Raw genomic sequence first — 20,557 nt, 5'->3', positions numbered from 1 at the left:
GTTGTTTTGATTAAATATAGTTTTTGTTCTCATTTTAGGGAACTTTTGTATGCTGACAAAGCGGCAATGGTGATTAGGAGAGATGAGATGGATAGTCTTTGAGGAAATAGTCACATGTTCAACAACATTGCAAATGCTTTTGTTTCCATATTAAATTGTGAAAACAAAAGGCGGGGTGTAGACAAGAAGAGTTGATTTTTTTTTTCTACTGAATGCTATGTATGTTCTAATTATGTTCTAACTTATACGTCTATTTTCTAAAGTAATTCTGATTATATTCTAATTTACATATCAATGTTCTAAAGTATTTCTAATAATGTTCTAAAGTAGTTCTGATTGAGTTCTAAATTACATGTCAATGTTCTAAAGTATTTCTAATTATGTTCTAAATTACATGTCTATGTTCTAATTCTGATTATGTTCTAATTATATGTCAATGTTCTAATTACTTAAGTTTTAATTTCTTTTTTTTTTTCAGCTCATTCTTTGCACTGAAAAATACATCAAAAATACAGAAAGTTTGGAAGATAGAAAGAAAGCATTGTTTCATCAAATGAGAAAAGAAATGAGAAATGCCGAAGTAACAACATTTAACAACTTTTAATTGGTAACATATTATTTTTTATTTTTATTGTGTTCTGTTTATTTTTATTTATGTTCTAAAGTATCTGATTATGTTCTAAACACATGTTTGTTTATGTACTAAAGTATCTGATTATTTTCTAAACGCAGGTTTTCTTTCCGGCTGTTTTATCGGATCACTATTATTTGTTGTGCTTCAACTTTTTGGAAGGACCTCTCGATGTCATTGATAATAGATTTCTTCCACCAAATTTTTCTGTTGAAGATAAATATGGAGATGACTTTACAAAGATGGTAAGGTGTAGAGTTTTGACTTGGTTAATTATTATTTTCTTATTATGCTATATAGAAATTTTGGAACATTAACCTAATTTAAGTTATTCTGATTATGTTCTAATGTACATATTTATGTTCTAAATTACTTGTAAATGTTCTAAAGTAATTCTGATTATATTCTAAAGTACATATTATTAATTTTATAGTTGAAGGCATTTGGTGAGTTCTATGAAGAAACTGATAACAAGAGTGTTGTTTTCTCCACTTACGAAACAAGAAACATTGAGATGAAATGGAAGAGCGATGTAAACAAACATGATTGTGGAGTATTTCTGTTCAAGCACATGGAAACTTATGAAGGCCAATGTCAAAAACAATGGAATTCGAGGCTAGAGAAAGATAATGTAAGTGTCAAGACATATGATTAGGTTCTAATTACATGTCAATGTTCTAAAGTAATTCTGATTATGTTCTAAATTACATGTCTATGTTCTAAATTACATGTATATGTTCTAAAGTCAATCAGATTATGTTATAAATAACATGTATAATTTATTTATTTTATTTTATTTTATTTTATTTTTTTGTTTGAATAGCATATTCAAAAGTATTTTTGACTATGTTGTAAATTACATGTGAATGTTCAATCTGACACTCTTCATTCTCTTGTCACTATTTGGAACATGGGTATCATTTGGAACATTAACCTAATTACAAGTTATTCTGATTATGTTCTAAATTACTTGTCTATGTTCTAAAGTAATTCTGATTATGTTCTAAGTTAAATGTCTATGTTCTAAAGTTAATCTGATTATGTTCTAAATTAAATGGGAATGTTCTAAAGTATTTTTGATTATATTCTGAATTACGTGTTTATGTTTCTAAATGTGTGTATTTTAATTTTAACGTGTTTGTATTTTTTTTTTTTTTTTTTTTTTTTGCAGTTTGAGCAAATGAAAAGGTTACGAGTGGAGTATTGTGGGAAAATTATAACATCAGAAGTAAATGAAGAACGGAAAAGAGTGACGAAGATGGCTAAAAAGTGGTCAAAGATGAACAAAATTTGATATATGATTGTGTAAATCTCAAGTATATATCTTTAGAAAGATATTTAAAACAATATAATAGTACATTTTTGTACAAATATGGAGATGACTATTTTGAATATGGTATCATTTGGAATATTAATATCATTTGGAACATTACCCTGATTTGGAACATCATTTTTATAATGTTCTAAAGTATTTCTAATTATGTTCTAAAGTATTTAAGTTTATGTTCTAAAGTATTTAAGTTTATGTTCTAAATTACTTGTCCATGTTCTAAAGTAATTTTAATTATGTTTAGACAAAAGAATAAACTTAAGTTTTTCATGTGTACAACGAAGAAGGAAGAGGAAAGGAATGAGGTCACACCAAAGACACCAACTCCTCCAAAAACGACACAAAGATATTTTAACCTTTTCTTTTATGTATATATAAATATATTTTTTTTTATGTAAAAGGTTATGGTTTTGATATTTTGGTTTAAAAATGCAATCAAAAAGTTAATACTACCTTCAATTATTGTTACTTGAAAAATTTGCCAAAAATAAATGGTTCACATTACTCGCAAAAAATTATTCTTTCATATTCATCCAACCCCATTCTCATGGTAAATTCCGTTTTGTCGGTGTGGTTTACAAATGTTAATTCAACATGATTTTAGGTTGTAGCCTCGTAGGTGATATGTTCACATGGTGGGGTTCGTCAATGGTAGGTTGGTGAGTTCAAATCGGTGATTTGTCGGTGGTTGTGGATCAATCTATGGGTTGGATACTATTGTTAAAGAATAATTGGACAAAAAAAATAATATGATATTATGTTAATAAATTGAAAATAATACAAAATAAATATAAAAAAAAATTACACAAAATTTTTTCCATGTGCAAGTAAATGAGATTATTTCCTAAAAATAAAATGTCCCATGCGGTTGTACTAATAGCATATCCATCAACCTGTAAAAAAAATTAAAAAAAATTAGAACATAAACACATTAAAATATATGATAAATTTTAGAACATATTCAATGCATTTTAGAACATATACAAAATGATATGAAGAGCAGAAGAGGCATTTATTAAATTAAAACTCAAAGTAAAAAGTTAAGATATCATTAATAGGCTTTAACACATATATTATATAATAATTTTAATTTATTACTAATTAAAACATAAGAAAACTAAAAAATGTTTACTTACAATATCACTTGACTTTTCCTAGACAATTACGACTATCATGATGACCAAGCTCTCCACATGCTCTACATAATCTTTTCTTCTTTTGACTTTGTTCAACAGCTTTTTCTCTGTCACTCTTCATTCTCTTGTCACTATTAGGAATATGCGTGTCATTTGGAACATGGGTATCATTTGGAACATTGATATCATTTGGAATATGGGTATCATTTGGAACATTGATATCATTTGGAACATGGGTATCATTTGTGACATTGATATCAATTGGAACATTAACTTGATTTAGAACATGAACCCCCATACCTTTGTTTTTTGAAATTTTAGTTCATGTTAGCCGACCCCACTTTTGGGATTAAGGCTTTGATTGATTGATTGATTGATTGATCAAAACTTCAGAAGGTAAACTAGCTCCAATAAGCATTTCAATGTCTTTAACTTTGCTAGATAGATTGTTGCTTCCATTTGTTGTTTTCTTCTGTTCCAAATCTATTCTCATGGCTCGAAGTTTTTTGACAAGATCACTTAGATCATCTTCATTGTTTTGCACTAAACTCACACAAGCATGAATTTCAGACCACAAATCATTTAATAGCATCTTCTTATCTATTGCATTAAGACATTCCTCCAACACATTACCCTCTAAATTAAAAATGGGCTTCTTATAAGCCATTGTACACCATCTATTGAAAACGTAGGTCTTGGGAATTTTTTCTAACATCCTTGCCTTCCACACCCAAATCATATGCCTACAAGGCACACCATCACGTTAAATTTTTTTACAAAAACACTTGGTATCTAAGGTAGTTGAATCAAAAACAACATCAAAAGTCCTCCTCCTAGATCCTTCCCTTAATTTGAAAATGTAAATCTCATTGTCCTTCTTCATCTCCTCAACACCACAATTAAAACATCCAATTTCAAGCTCATATTGAAAATCATAGAAAATTTTTGTTGTAAACAACTCGGAAGCATCTTTTTCTAAAGGAATTGGAGTCTTACACTCTGGACGCTTATTCTTTGAATCATTATCCATTTTATTTTGAGTGTGCCTTTGAGCATCCAATGCACATTCAAACCTATAGAAAATAGAAATTAACTTTAGAACATAGAAGATAACTTTAGAACATAAAGTGAATTACATTAGAACATATTAAAATAATACACATGAAATAATTATTATGATCTAAATATTATTAAAACATTAAACTAAAAATTTTCAACAAAATTTAGAACATAAAAGAGAGTTATAAAATAAATAGTAAAACTATAAAACATAAAAAGAAAACTTTAGAGCATTGAAGAAAAACTTTTGAATATAAAGATTAACTTTAGAACATATTTAGACATTTACTTATTATCTCATATAGAACTCAATCAAAGTGAGATGGGGATTTGTGAACATAGTGAAAAAATTATTTTCACTTTCTGATCTAGATGTGGTCCTCATGATGCCACCTAAAAATAAATCTCTGAAATACGCTGGAATCCACATATCACGTATGTCGTACATGTTTGCCAACCATCCATGATTGTTCAAATTGAATTCTGAAATAACTTTATTCCATTTTTTTTCAAATTCTGCCGGCTCAATCTCTAAATGCCAAACACATGCACAAAGTTTTTTCAAAAAATCAGTTTCTTGGGTAATTGTCCGACCTACTTTTTCAGGCACCTTTTTCATAATATGCCACATACAAACCTATGTTCTGTAGTTTGAAAAACATTACGAACAACAACTTTCATTGCAGGGTCTTGATCGGTAATCAAACACATAGGCTCGTTATTTCCCATTGCTTTAAGAAAAGTTTTGAAAACCCATTCAAAAGATGATATATCTTCATGAGCTACAAAAGAAGCCGCAAAAGTAACACATTTCTTATGATGATCAACTCCAGTAAATTGACCAAAGATCATATTATATCTGTTATATACACAAATTATATATGCAGAAAATATTAGAACATAAGGGTAAACTTTTGAACATAGAGGTAAATTGTGAAACATAAAGGTATACTTTAGAACATTAAAGATAAACTTTAGAGCACAGTAATTTATTTTAATTATTAAACTTGCCAATATTATACTTGTTTAAAAACATAATGAATTATCTAAAACATAAACAATAAACTATAGACATAATGTTTAGAACACAAGACATAATGTTTAGAACATCAGAACATGATAGATATTAGTTTAGAAGACAAGGCATAAAGTGTAAAACACAAAAGCATAATGTTTAATACATGAAGGCATGATATACATATTTTAGAACATAAGGCATCTATGCTTAGAACATCAGCAATCTATGTCAGAACATCAGCAATCTATGTTTAGAACATAAGACATACATAATTTAGAACATAAGGAATATATGTTTAGAACATCAAAACATGATAGATAGTAGTTTAAGAACATAAAAAAATTTACATTTAGAACATCATCTGTTTGTTTGGAATGTGGTATCAAAGGAAACCATATCACCAAAAAGTGCATAATTTTTTCGACAAATAGGATCAGCCCATAAAGCTCTACAAAGTCTATCTTCTTCATCAACATCATAATAAAAAAAAAAATGCACTCCAAAGCAATTTCTTATTTTGAAAGTTATCCACAAACATTTGGGCATCTGATCCAGCAATATAAGCCTTCAAATTTCTATAAAAGTTTTTGAAATCTTGTTTAGGTGCACCAACATTATCATGTGATCCAGCTAATTCTTTCATCATAGTATAAGACTTCACGGGACCAACATTTACCTGTGTATAAAAAAAAATTACTATGATTAAGGATCAACTTTAGAACATAGTAAATCATAACAATTAAAACAATATTTGGCACATAAAAATAAATCACCTTTGAATTATCAATAATCAACTTTTTATGTATAATATGCATTTTCCTATTATCCTTTTGAAATTTTGCACAACTTGGAGTATATAAACAATGATTATGTTCTTCTTTGAAATGACTAACAACATACTTTCCGGCATCATATCTCGTACATATGTGAGCATTGCATCCTACACGAGTGACTAAACGTTTCCTAGTAATACGAACTTTTCCTTCTTCATCAATGGTTTGTTGAGCAATAGGTTTTTTTGTTGCCCTGAAACCTTCCTTATTGCAAACTCCATATTGAAAAACAATTATAGCTTTGTTATTCTTCTTCCTTGTAGTAGTAGATTTCCTAGAAGTAAACCCAGCGGCATTTGCATATGCTTTGTAAAAACTAAGACCCTCTTCAGGATCTTTGAATATCATCCCCAGACGGGGTTTTAACTCCTCGGTAACACTTGGAATCCATTCCTTAGTGGTACCACTAGGGCTAAATGATCCAACAACCTCATGAGTACGATAAATAACTCCAACTGCATTAGAACATAAAAAGTAAAATTTAAAACTAGAAGGTAAACTTTAGAACATACAATAAAGTCATAGAATATGTAGAAAATATTATAACATAAAAATAAAGTTTAAAACATAAAGAGAAAGATACGTATAAAACTTTAGAACATACAAAAAAAAGTTTAGAACATTAAGGATAAACTTTACAACATAGTGAATTACTTTATAACATACATAAAAAAATATAGAACATAATAAAGTGAAAAAATTTAGAACATAATGAATTACTTTAGAACATAACCAGGAAAAATTTAGAACATTAAAACAACTTTTGAACATAATCAACATATTCACAAAATTACTTTAGAACATGTAAGTAAGTAAGGTTTAAAACATGTAAGTAAAGTTTAGAACATGTAAGTAAATTGTAATTAAAGCATTAAAACAATTAAACTTAGCTGAATACCTTAGAATATAGCAAATCACGGACATACTTATAACATATTGCTTTATAACATAGTGAATTACTTTATAACATACATAATAAATTTAGAATAAAGTGGAAAAATTTAGAACATAATGGATTACTTTAGAACATAACCAAAAATAATTTAGAACATTAAAACAACTTTTGAACATAATCAACAAATTCACAAAATTACTTTAGAATATGCAAGTAAGTAAAGTTTAGAACATCTAATTAAATTGAAATTAAAGTATCAAAACAATTAAAATTACCTGAATGAGTAACAGAGGAAGAAGGAGAATTATGTTCAACATCATCAAAATCCATGAATATGCAAAAACCTAATTATCAAAAACACAAATTGAAGCAAAAAATACAATCTGATATTAAAATCCAATAAAATTCAAGCAAATAGAAAAAGTCAAGCAAAAAAAAAGTCGAAAAAGAATCTGGAAAAAAAAATTGAAAACGAAAAACAAAAATTGGGAAAAAAGTCGAAAAAAAAATCGAAAAATCTGGAAATACAAACTGGAAAAATTTGGAAAAATCGAAAAACTTGAAAATAATAAAATCTGGAAATCGAAAAAATAACTGGAAAAAAATCGAAAAAAATTTGGGAAAAAAAATCGAAAAATTTTTTTGGACAAAAAATGTAAATTTAAACAAACAAATTTAAACATCACACATTAAAAAACAACACAATCACAAAAACAAGCAAAATCGCAAAAAAAAAAAAACAATAAAATCGGAAAAAAAAAAAACCAAAATCGAACAAAAAAAATGTAAAAAAATCGAAATAAAAAACACAAAAAAATCGAATGAAAAATCGAAACAAAAAATCTGGAAATACATCGAAGCAATCAAGTAATGAAATTAAATCAGAAATTTTGAACAAGTAATAAACTTACCCAAATTATTTTTGTTGATGTATAGATGCTGAGGAGAGAGAGAGTGATGTGCTGAGGAGAGAGAAATTGGAAAGAATTAGGGTATTTTGTTAAAAGTGTAAAAAAAAATGTAAAGAATTATATAAATGTCATTACTAAAGGAGTATTTTAGATGGTTAGATCAAAACCAATGAATGGTTGGGATGGGTTCTTATATAAGATTGGGTTCTTATATAGAGGAGGGTTCTTACATGAGCTTTCCTATATATATATATATATATATATATATATATATATATATTTCTCTTTCACATTTGTAACATGCTTGATAATTGGCTTAGATGGCTGAAAAGTCAATTTTGTTACTGTATAAGTGGTTCGCGGTTCAAATGTCCTTATCATGAAATGTTTGTGAAGTGACGTACACTTGCTCCACTTTTTTTGTTAGTAAAAATATAAAAAAAAAAAATATTGATGATATGATTTATATTAATAATACTTGCTCCACTTTTAGACTAGATTAAGCCCCGTGTCACGCACGGGTTTAATAAAATTTTATAATGAATTATAATTTTAATTCAAAATCTAACAAAAAGTAATCCTCATATTTTTAAATGAAATTGAAAACTTTGAATCTTAATTTATACTCGAAATTGAGCCTCAAATCAGGATTAGACTAAAGGTAGGCCCTGTTCTGATTTACTGAACTGAGCTGAACTGAACTGAACCGAATATTTTATGAGAGAAAGAAATTAGGAACTGAAGTGAACTGAATTAAACTGAACTGATTGGAGCTTAACTGAATTGAACTGAAAATAAGCTGAAGAGAACAACCCCGTAAAATTAGGGATGTCCGTTCGGTTTTCAGTTTGGATTATGGACACCCCTAAGTAGAACACCAAAAAAAATCAAAGTAAAAGATGTAGAATAATATTTTATACAATAAAAATATGAAAATATGTGAATTTTTTTTTTTTTTTTTTTGAAGTGAATCACAATTATATAAAGAAATGAATATTTTTTTTAGGATGTGAATTAAAAAAAACAAAGAAAAAAAGTTTTGGAGGGAAAAAAACAACACCTAGAATTGACATGTGTCATTCTTAATTGGTGTCTATTTTAGTATTATGTTTATTCTTTAATATCAATAAAATAAAAACCTCATGAATCTTCGGCGCAAAACACTGACTAGATAACCCTTGATCGATCAAGTAACCTCAGACCGAGTAACCCCTGACCGATTAAGTAACACCTAACCAAGTAACGTAACCCCTGACCGATTAAGTAACACCTAACCAAGTAACGTAACCCCTGACCGACCGAGTAACCCCTGACCAAGTAACCCCTAATCTAGTAACCCCTGATTGACGCAGTAACCTCTAAATAAGTAATCTTGAGTAACCACTAACCAAATAACCCTTGAGCTAGTAACCCCTGACCGACTGAGGACCAGGTAATCCCTCAATAAGTAGTAACCCTGGCCACAAACTTTGTGATGAATCTTATATAAATGATAATAATAAATTAATAATAAAAAAAGTATATATGATAGGAAAAATTGATTCTAATAATCCTACCTTTGGCCGGTTTGTCGATAATAATCCCACCTATCGATTATTATTTAATATCCCACCTTTGAGGGTCATCTTCTTCTAATGGTCCTTGACTTGTTAGTAACCAGTATAATAGGTGAACATGCGACGTGTCACTTTATGATTCGTCCAAATATATATTTTTTTTTAAAAAAAAAAATTAATTTTTCAATTTTTTTTTTTAATTTTCTTTCCTTTCCTCTTTCCTTTTCCCCTTCCCCTCCATTGATTCCGGCCACCCAGACCAGCCACCTCCCACACGCAGTCACGTTCCACGCGCAACCACCTCTCTCTGAAACAGGCACCCTCACGACCTCACCCATAACCAGCCACCGGACCAGCCATCCCCATCCATGAAAAACCCCACCCACGACTGGCCACTGCCACCCACAAAATCAGCCGCCTCACCCACAAAATACCCCACCCACGCCCTACCACGACTGACAACCCTATGCACGAAACCCCTACCCTCGAAACCCTCACCTAAAAAAGTGAAAAACTCGTCCTTTTCCCTCCCGCAAAACACCCAACCTTACGCATTCTCCAATTTCCCCATTTGCTGCTACTATTACCTTGTTGTAGGAAGAGAGAGAAAGTGAGGTGGGAAAGTCATGGAAGGGAAAGGGAAAGGGAGGAGAGAGAATGGGCTGACTTGTGATGGAAATGGAGGATGAGGGTCTGAGGGGGAATAGGAGAAAGAAAGAAAGAAAAAAGGGAAAAAAAATAAATAACTTACCCATTCTTCAAGTTACCGGTCATAAAAGACCAATAAGAGAAGATGACCCCAAAAGGTGGAATTATTAAATAATAATCAATAAGTGGGATTATTATTTGAGAATTGGGCAAATGTGGGATTATTAGAATCAATTTTTCCTATATGATATTATTAAAATTCAAAAAGATAACATGCTAACGCCAAATGTCATCGTTCCCTCTATATGACTTGGCACCACATGAGCACTATGTGTCATCATTCATCACCTTGTAACTTTTAATATGTGTAACCTTTGTACTTCAGAACAGATCATTTTCCCATATAATGTAACTCCTAAATAATTGCACACTAAGATAATAAATACACACTGATTCTAACTTTCTAGATTCAATACTAGTTAAGCAATTATACAAGGTACTCCATAATATTTACATAAGTTATTATTTTATTTTATTTTTAATAATAAGTCTCTATTTTTTTTTTTGATGGGAAGTTATTATTTTATAATGTAAAGTAAAATGAATAAAAACTAGCAGCTTTCTTCAAAAAATAAACAAAAATAAAAAATAAAAACTACTCCGTAGGATCTATTAATCTTAAATTTATTATATTTTTATTCACTTATTAATTTTTTTTAACACTAATCTTATAAATTTAGTTTTTATCAAATTTATAAATTTATAGTGATCCGGGACATCGCCCGCGCCAATAACTAGTTTGATATCAAAATGAAAACCAACCTGAAATATAGACGTGTAGTGGTTTAATTGAGACATTACATTAGCCACCTGGTTTGTAAAGTCCTAATTACAAGTGAAATGATGATGCTAACTTTCCATTTAACTCCCAAAAAATGTGGTTTTTCAAAGTGGACCGCTATACATGGTGGATTCACTAAATCTATAACATAATAGTGGATTAGTGATTCATCATCTCTAAGCACTCTGCACTTTTAGGCTTTCGTTTGCTTCATATTATCAAAAAGCACCCTAATTACCGACCTCTAATCCATTTTTATACATATAAAAAAAAAATGACAATTATACGATGTTATAAAAAAGAGAGTGACGATGTTATCTGGTACTTGAATGTCCTACATCGTGTTTTATAATATTTCTTCCGTCGATTTATATATTTATACACTTCTCTTTTCAAACCAAGAATTGTTTGAAGTTAAAAGAGAGAAAAAAATAAAGTGTAAATATGTGAAAGCGATAATTAAAAATACTTTGTATTACTAGTGAGCGTAAAAGAGATGAGTTATATTTCCAAAAATAGTAAATTGTAGGTGTGTAAAAATAAAATAAAATAAAATCCAAACAAGAAAAGTAAGTAAATTGAAAGAACAATGGAGAGAGTATATTATGAATTTTTTTTAAAAATGAAATTAACTTAAAAGTGTGTTGAATAGAAAAGGGAATGCGGGGAATGAAAGGAAGGGGAGGGAGGAGAAAAGGTGGTAGGGAAGGGGAGGAAAGTGAAGAATGATGAGTTTTCTTTTCGAATCTTTCCATTATTGAAAAGATCAATTTTCTGAAATTTAATTTAATAGTTCTATTTTTTTCCCTCTTCAATTCTCTTCCTTCCTCATTTGTTATGCAAATATAAGATTATCCATCCTTCAATTTCTCTTTCAATTTTTTTCCTCAATTTTCTTTAATCTAAACAAACTGTAAATGTTTTGTTGCTTCCAATTCTTTGATGAAAGATACTTTGAAAACAAATGACGTAAATTAGATCACGAGCTAATAAACTTATATAAAAACAACAAAAATAAGAGAAAACTACTCCGCCGTATATTTCTTTTGTTTCTTAACAACTGATTGCAACATTTTCGTTTTAACATCCGTGAATAATGCTATCTTTATGCATCAAAGGGTTTGTTTGGTTTAAATTCTTTTGTAGGGTATGTTGTCAATTTTCAATAAATTTATACAAAGTCAAATCAAAAAAATAAAATAAAAATGTCATATTATATATCTTAAGAGTTTTTATTTATTTATATTTATTATTTATTTATTTTATTTATTATTTATTTTTTATTTTGAAGAGTACTTTATGTTAGAGATATCGAAAAATATATGTGTGATATATTTTCCGTATATATCATTTAAGAGAATAATATATTTAACTAGGATATTTATGTTAAGATATTATTTTGAGAATAGGTTTATGGTTAGACGTATATCTTTTAGGAAGATTGTTTCCTATTTTATGAGCTTAGGTTTTGTATAAATACTCAACCTATTGATGAATAATAATCAAGCCATTCTATTCTATTTCTCTCTAATTTGTCATGGTATCAAGAGCAGGTTAAATCTTGGGACCGCTTATAAAAATTTCCCCCCTGCCGGTGGGTTAGAAAGTTAAACCCACCGGTGGGATTCAAAATTTTGCTTCCGCTATGCAATATTAATATTTTTAAAATTTTTATTTTTTTGGGTTGGTACACGTATCATATATGTGTATGTGAATTTTTTTTTTGGGAGAATTTTTTTTTTTTTTGGGAGTATGTGAGTGGACTTCCTCCACTATAACACATCTTTGGAGATGAAGAAATTAAAAAACGGCTCTTTTGTGTCGTGAGACAAGATATATTTGGTTCTCCTTGTGCCGTGAGACAAGGTTTGTGAGTTGATTTGAGCATGATTTTGCTCTTTTGAATTTGAGTTTGGTTTTACTCTGAAAAACTAATAAAAAATTTAAGTGTGGTTTACTCTGAAAGACCAAGAGATTTGAGTGTGGTTTACTCTGAAAGACCAATAAAAGATTTGAGTGTGGTTTACTCTGAAAGACCAATAAAAGATTTGAGTGTGGTTTACTCTGAAAAACCAATATTTGATTGGAGCTCGGTTTTGCTCTGGAAAAACCAAAATTATTATATTTGCAGGTTCAAAAAGAATGACGTTCCTGCTTGATTGATTGATGACTGATGAGTTCGAAAAGATGAACGTTCTCATCATTGAAAAAAAAAATTGAAGGCGACATCACAAGAGTGTGCATCTCGGCTTCAACAAAGTGAAGAATTTCCAATCGCAACGTTCGTGTTACTGCCGTTACGATTGCGGGAGGGTGTTAGAGATATCGGAAAATATATGTGTGATATATTTTTCGTATATATCATTTAAGAGAATAATATATTTGATTAGGATATTTATGTTAAGATATTATTTTGAGAATAGGTTTATGGTTAGACGTATATCTTTTAGGAAGATTGTTTCCTATTTTATGAGCTTAGGTTTTGTATAAATACTCAACCTATTGATGAATAATAATCAAGCCATTCTATTCTATTTCTCTCTAATTTGTCATTTTAGTTTTTCCAATATTATAAATTAAAATTACGGTGTAATCTTGTGTATATTAGAGTTGGTGAGTGAACCGCAGAAACAAATTAAAGAGGTAGAGATTGATAAAATAATTAGGAGAAAGATAAAGGGCAATATAAGGAGTTGTGCCCAGTTAATTCCCCATATAAACAAAATTTGTTTATCTAGGGGTATAATATAATCGTCTTTTCAAGTACCAGTGGAGGGGTACATGCATTTTTTCATGCACTAATTGAGGGGTACATGTGTAATTTCTTAAATGCAAGTTGCAAACAGGATAGTTCATCAAAAGTACTAAATAAATGACCACACTTTTTCAATATATTTACTGAAATGCCACCAGATTAACAAAATTCGTTTATCTGGCACACAAACTTGTATTTGCCCCAATATAAGTACTAGAGAAATGGACACAATATTTAACTTGGGAAAAATTATTAAAAAAAAAAAAACCACGAATGACGAGCGTCGAAAAATAATACACTATATGAGAAATAGGATAATACAAGAACCCTTGAAATGGTGATATGAGTAGTACAAGTGAACTCTCACTATAGAAACTCACAAAGAGTAGTACAAAATAAGGATAGTTCGTACCAGGAGTTGTAGTATGTGGGAAGACTAGTGTGTATGGCATGGCTTCTTATATGTGTATGTGTTGAATGCCCATAACTCATATTTATAGTTTTATATGGAGCTCGGAAGAAATGGCCCGAAAATTTCAGAAATTCCTCCATCATTCATGTATCTATGACGTTCTAGAAAATTAACGAATCATGTATTATATATTAATTGCTTCCAATGTCAATAATGCTATAGAACATTTAAGTTGGTTATTATTCTAGAGAAATCATGAGCAAATAATGACCTTGCTTGGTCCTTCCAGAAGCTTCTAGAATATGCACAATGATCCACCAAAATAATAGACTTAGAAAGTATGGGCCATACCCAACCGTGTGTATAGCTCAAAATCAAGTTGATCATGTAATCAATCACTTAATTTTGTACAAAAGTATAAATTTTAGAATTTATGTCAAAACTACTTATAAATAGCAATAGATGTAACTAATTATTACTTGTTCTTAATTATTTCAGATTTAACCTTTTATATTAACCTATTTATTATGACGAAATCACACATAATCCAGCACATACAAAAATGACAAATAGTCTACAATTATCTTTTCTTCTTATTTACAACCTAAATTTATCCTAGTTTAAAGCATTATTTCGTCCATTTTAATGTATTATCAACATGGTAAGAAATCAGTCCTAATCTTTATTTGTTGGACCAATGAGTCATTAACAAGTTGATGTTAACCATTCAAACTTTTTATCTTTCAAATATGGATTAAGAGGTAATTGGTGGTCCAGTGCTTGACCATTCACATTGTCAATTTGACAATTTAATGTCACTATGCGCAATCCAACGATTAGATTACGGGTTGCTGGAATTCACATGGTGGTCCTTTTAAAATAGGTTAGATAGCTTACTTATTAAGGATTTCAAAAGGTATATTTTCTAGTTTGTTTAAAGACCAACATTCATCACTTAATTACTATAGAATATAAAAACAATTTGGTGACAATTATTAGTTTAAGTTTAAATTTTTGGTTGAATTGATTAATTGATATGATACGATACGATCAGATTAGAACTAGCTTGTAAGAAGGTAATGACTTTAATTTTTTTTAGAAATTAGGTAATGACTTTAATTGTTTAAGTCTTATCCACCTCTTTTTTAAAAAAAATTGGAATTTTGAGCACAAAGTATCAAGAGTCGGTGTTAATTTTGTTTTCAAAAGACTTTCATTCAAGGAAACATGACACAGGACCGGAGTAGAACATAAACCTATCAAAGAACTTGAATCTTCAGCATAAAATTTTAGTTCAGTGAGTTCCTTGACAAAAAAAAAAAAAAAAAAAAAAAAAAAGAACCTAACCTCACATATAATAAATATTTTGCATTTTGAGTTTCCAACAATTCTTCTTTACTTGCACCTCAAAATAAGACCTAAACTTTCTTGAACTCTTAAATGCAGATATATTTGTATTTAGTAAGACGGCATTTTTTTTTATTATTTCAAGGTTGATATATGCATTTTGGTGCTTTAGGATGAGTAATTTCTTTTATTTATTTTTTTAAAAAATAATTATTATTTTAAATGAACTTGTTGATAAACATAATATCATAAACGTTATACGATTTCATTTAGTGCAAGTCAACTATATTTGATTGAGATCTAATGGTTTATTATTGATATTGTGAAGATCATTTTTGAAATGATGAGACTAATTAGGTGCAACAATCGTCTAAAGAAATCCTTAGAGATTTTGAAATCTGCTGTGAAAATCATAACAAGTAACACCTAATTCATGCTAATAATATTTTTGTCTATTTTACCTTTGTTTGTTTGTTTGTTTTTTTGAGATCAATATCTCAAAAGGAATGGATTTCATATCCAACTTTCATAAAACATTACCATCTTACTTTGTAACTTTGATTACAGTTATGGTTTTTAGTCAAATGTTGACGAGGAGGATGAGCTAGGTTGTGTCATATAATTATGATTGGACTTGTTCGAATCGTAACAATGATATAATGGATTTGTGTTGAAGTATAAAATTCCCAAATAACACATGTAAGGGTCCTACATTTAAAAAAAGAGAGAGTTAAACACTTAATACTGTGTGATTTTCTTCAATCTTATTTAGATTATCATCTTTTCATATGTGAGCTGTTAAACGTCGCTCCCATTTTACATACTAACGCTCCCTTTTTGACATGAATGGACAAGTTTGCCATTTTTATAAGTTGTATTATAAAAAGCTTCTTTGTTGGTCATGGACATTATTATATCAAACGGTCCCCTCAAATGTGTACCACGTGAATCCCGAGCCCACCAAATTGGTCCCCCCAACATCCTACCCCACTTGCTTCGATCCACCACCCAAAAATCTTTTTTTTTTTTTTTAAAAAAAATTATCTAGTTTTTGCGACGGGTTTTGCAAGATGGACGACTAAAACATTCGCACTCCGGAGAGGTCGTCAGATGAATCTATAAGGTTTTTTTTTTTTTTTTTAAAATTTTTATTTAATTTTTATTTAATTTTTTATTTTTAAATTTTCTGGAAAAGGGACATCTGCCCAAAAATTCCGGATGTGCCATGGTGGATCCGCCTAAAACTTCCGGATCTGCCTAGGTGGATTCGGAAATTTCAGGAGGATCCACCTAGGTGGATCCGAAATTCTTGGGTGGATGTCCCTTTTCCAGGGAATTTTATTTTTAATTTTTTTATGTAATTTAAATTAATTCTAATACGTAATTAAATTACTTTTTTTTTTATATTTTTTTTTGTGGTTGTTATTATGTTATTGATAATATAAGTAATTAGTAATAATTATTTTGTAAATAGTATTAATGTGTTTATTGTAGTTATTAGTATTATTGTTGTTATTGTTAATATTATTAATGTTTTATTTTTTAATTAATTAAATTTATTAACTTAGTTGTCTTATTAGTATTATAATTATTAATGTGGTTTTTATTAATATTTTGATAATTTGAATAATTACTATTAATGTTATTATTGTTTATATAATTAATATTAATGTTATTATTAGTATTAACGTTATTATTATTAGTTCTAATATCGTTTTATAAATAGTGTTATTATTAGTATTAACGATATTAATTATTGTTATTATTAGTATAAATATTGTTATTATTAGTATAACTATTGTTATTATTGTTGTTATTAGTATAAATATTGTTATTATTAGTATTAACGATATTAATTATTATTATTATTATAGTTATTATTAAAGATATTGTTAGTTCTAATATTGTATTATAAATATTATTATTACTATTATAAAAAAGAACATAATGTCTTTGACCATTGTTTTGTTTAATTTTTTATAGGATTTGGAATCTGAATACGGTGGTGATGGTGTGAATTATAGTGGGAATTTCGTCACGGACACGTTATTTCCAACATTTGAGGATGTAGTTAAATGGGCGGCTGCTGTTTCCATAAATCTCAGATTTATTTTGGTGAATCGTCATATAACAAAACCAGAGATGGTCGGCCGTATTGATATTTAAAATGTGATCGGGCAAGGAGGAGCAAGTTGAGAGATTTGGAGAACGCGATATGGAAGGACACAAAAACCAAAGCTAATGCTTGTCCTTTCTACATCAAGATATATTATGAATTAACCACTGACAGTTGGAAGATCCGTGCAAAAAATGATCACACCAGGACACATAACCACCTAATGATTGTGTATCAAGAGGGTCATCATAAAGTTAGTGGATTGAGCCTGGGTGCAAAACAGGTTGTGCGTGACATGACAAAGTCCAAGGTTGTGCCCCGTAACATCATGGCAACTATTGCAGAGCAATTTCTTGATGATCATCCAAACATCAGGCACATTTACAATTGCCGGAATGACTTGAGGATGGAGATGTCTGAAGGAAGAGGAGTTGTTCAGCAATTTCTTCGTTTGGCAAGAGAGAGTAAGTACATTTACTGGGTCATGGCCCATGATCTCGGCGTCCTGCAACATGCATTTATGGTGCACCCGATCACGGTCAACATACTCCGTACATACTCACATGTAATAAGTATGGATTCTACTTACAAGACCAACCGATATGGGATGCCGTTCTTTGAGATAGTAGGTATGACACCGACAAACCAGAATTTCCTAGTTGGTTATGTTTACATGCGCAACGAGTGCACGGCTAGCTATCGGTGGGTGTTGCGGAGATTAAGGGAGTTGATTGGGTTTGATAAAAAGCCATCGGTATTTTTGTCAGACCGTGAACTTGGGCTATATGCGGCTTTGAGAGAAGTGTTTCCAGGGACGACGCATTTACTCTGTCGATGGCACAGTAACAAAGATTTGGAGGCTAGGGTGACGTAGATGTTCAAAAACAAGAAGATTGGTAAGAGTTTTAAAAATGGCAAATGGAAACGTCTCATGGATGCAACAACCGAGGCGGAGTATGATCATGCTCTAGCTACCATGAAAGCAAGGTGGGCAAGTTTTCCGGCAGTGATTCAATATGTTGTAGGAACATGGCTTTGTCATAAAACCAAATTTGTGACATATTAGACGAACCAAGTTCTTCACTTTGGTAACACGAGCACCTGTAGAGTTGAGAGCCAACATTCAGCAGTGAAGACGTGGTTTGAATCATCCACAAGTTAGTTGTTTTACTATATTAGTTGTTGTCTTTACTTCATTATTGTAATTATGATAAAAAATTATAATGTTTTTACTAATCTGAATCAATGGCAGGTTCTTTGGACACCGTATGAGCCCGAGTCCATTGTCATATTGGTAACCGAATCATTGCAATTCGTAATAGTTTGGAGGCATCAAGATTTAAAATTGGTGAGATGTACAGACAATTGCCACTGTCACTTATAAATGGCAAAGTGTCTCAACATTGCTTGAAAGTACTTGATGACGAGATGAAAAGGATGCGGGATTTGAGTTACCAGGTTTATGAACGTTGTGGATGTGCAATGTGTGTGACCCGTGGTGTACCATGTGCTTTCCAGATACATGATTCGCTAGTTGCACAGACAGGTTTGTATACCAGGAAAATTCATTCTTTCTGGAAGACTTTGGTTATTGGTGATGGTGTAAACATTCCTGATTTTGTTAGCGATTCGACCGAGGAGGCTGTAAATTTTAGTTCCCTGGTTGATGAAGTCATGGAAAGTGATCTTGTTGTACTTCGAAATGTATCTCGCATCACTAAAGAGGAGCTGCATCCGGATCATACAGACCTTCAAGAACCACATGTGAACCTCAACGTTCGTGGTCGACGGAGGAACAATGATACCCGGCGTGATCAAAGTTATTTCGAGCATGTAAACCGTCGATACACTGAACGTGGTGGTGACCAAGAAATAGGTACTATTAAACAAGCTCACTTAAACAACTATTGTTTTTATAAAATAAATGTATTTCATCTTGTAGCTTTACTAATAATTGACTTCTAATTATGTGCAGTAGATCCGTGTGACATTAGTCAGTGCAGGTATTTGCACCAGCTTCCGGGCCCAATGTTGCCGTACATCACGTCGTGGAAGGATGTCATTGGAGATGGGAACTGTGGCTTTCGTTGTATGGCTGACTTCTTCTTTGGTAATCAGGCGCATGGTTTTGACGCTCGGGAAACAATAGCGAACGAGATCGCCGGTCATCCTCAGTTGTACGAACGGATTTACAGGATTAGACGACTATGGATGAATATAGAGCGTATTCGATGGGATGGTGGGGCTGTTGGGGAGTGGCATTGGATGGTAACAATTCAAGATTTATTTCCTATTGCTACTTGGTTCAACACAAGGGTGATTTGTCTCGGTGTAGGCTATGTACCAACTTGCTACTACCCATGCATCACAGTGTTACCGCTGAGGGCACAAAACGGGGTTCGGACACCGAGTCAAGAGTTCGTGATTGCTATAGTTGGTGGGGCACATTTCATCCGTCTTGACCTTGCACCTGATTCACCTCTTTCGCCAATCGCCGGTTGGTGGATTGAGCACCACGAGACTAGTGTTGATGGATGGGATCAACAATATGAAGGTAGAAGGAACATTTGGGATGCATTAGTTAGGTAGTTTGTAATGTACTTTCACTAAGTTTGAACAATTGTAGATATGTTTAATTTTTAATGTAACTTTTAATGGGCTTTCATTGAGTTAGTTAAGATCTTACATTACATGCAACAAAACAAAAAAATTAAAGTGTCCAGTTCTTACATTACATGACGAATAAAAAAGAAATATAAAGCAGTTCAAACAAGTAATAAAAACCACTAACACGAATAAAAAGCAATCTATAGCCCCTTTTTGACTTCTAATTAAATACAAGCTACTCAGTCGTTGTCCTAGTTTTACGCGACATGTGAGGATACTCAGCCAGTGCTCTTTGGTGAATCTCCATGGAACGACTCATCCACTACAAATCAGACAACAACATATTATATAAACAACAATTATTAGAAGTCGAAATAATAGTATAATAAACACAAAAACTTACATAATCCGTGTTACTCCGCTCTGGTAGGTTGCTTGTAACTCCTGGACCTGGAGATACAC

At 30.7% G+C, this 20,557-nt stretch overlaps 2 protein-coding genes across 2 annotated transcripts; one reads left to right on the top strand and one right to left on the bottom strand.

Annotated features, from left to right (window-relative positions):
- Positions 1 to 3,860: 3,860 nt before the first annotated feature.
- Positions 3,861 to 7,232, bottom strand: LOC145565292 (protein FAR1-RELATED SEQUENCE 5-like). The gene is made up of 5 exons (XM_081625342.1): positions 7,178 to 7,232; positions 5,948 to 6,462; positions 5,711 to 5,850; positions 4,794 to 5,015; positions 3,861 to 4,170 (listed from the first exon to the last, which is right to left on the bottom strand). The coding sequence occupies exons 1-5, from the start codon at positions 7,230 to 7,232 to the stop codon at positions 3,861 to 3,863; spliced, it is 1,242 nt and encodes a 413-aa protein (XP_081481468.1).
- Positions 7,233 to 18,841: 11,609 nt separating this feature from the next.
- On the top strand, positions 18,842 to 20,077 carry LOC145565291 (uncharacterized). Its single transcript, XM_081625341.1, has 2 exons — positions 18,842 to 19,364; positions 19,464 to 20,077. Exons 1-2 carry the CDS (start codon positions 18,842 to 18,844, stop codon positions 20,075 to 20,077), a joined length of 1,137 nt encoding a protein of 378 aa, XP_081481467.1.
- Positions 20,078 to 20,557: the final 480 nt, after the last annotated feature.

The sequence above is a fragment of the Chenopodium album genome, chromosome 10 (genome assembly GCF_948465745.1).
Source record: "Chenopodium album chromosome 10, dcCheAlbu1.1, whole genome shotgun sequence".
NCBI classification, from domain to species: domain Eukaryota; kingdom Viridiplantae; phylum Streptophyta; class Magnoliopsida; order Caryophyllales; family Amaranthaceae; genus Chenopodium; species Chenopodium album.
This window is presented reverse-complemented; position numbering and strand designations above follow the sequence as displayed.

Coding starts and splice junctions, on each gene's coding strand:
- LOC145565292 (XM_081625342.1), bottom strand. CDS start 7,232: ATGGATTTTGATGATGTTGAACATAATTCTCCTTCTTCCTCTGTTACT. Junction 6,463..7,177: donor TTCCTCTGTTACTCATTCAG/GTAATTTTAATT, acceptor GTTCTAATGCAG/TTGGAGTTATTTATCGTACT. Junction 5,851..5,947: donor TGATTATTGATAATTCAAAG/GTGATTTATTTT, acceptor TTTTATACACAG/GTAAATGTTGGTCCCGTGAA.
- LOC145565291 (XM_081625341.1), top strand. CDS start 18,842: ATGTACAGACAATTGCCACTGTCACTTATAAATGGCAAAGTGTCTCAA. Junction 19,365..19,463: donor TGGTGGTGACCAAGAAATAG/GTACTATTAAAC, acceptor AATTATGTGCAG/TAGATCCGTGTGACATTAGT.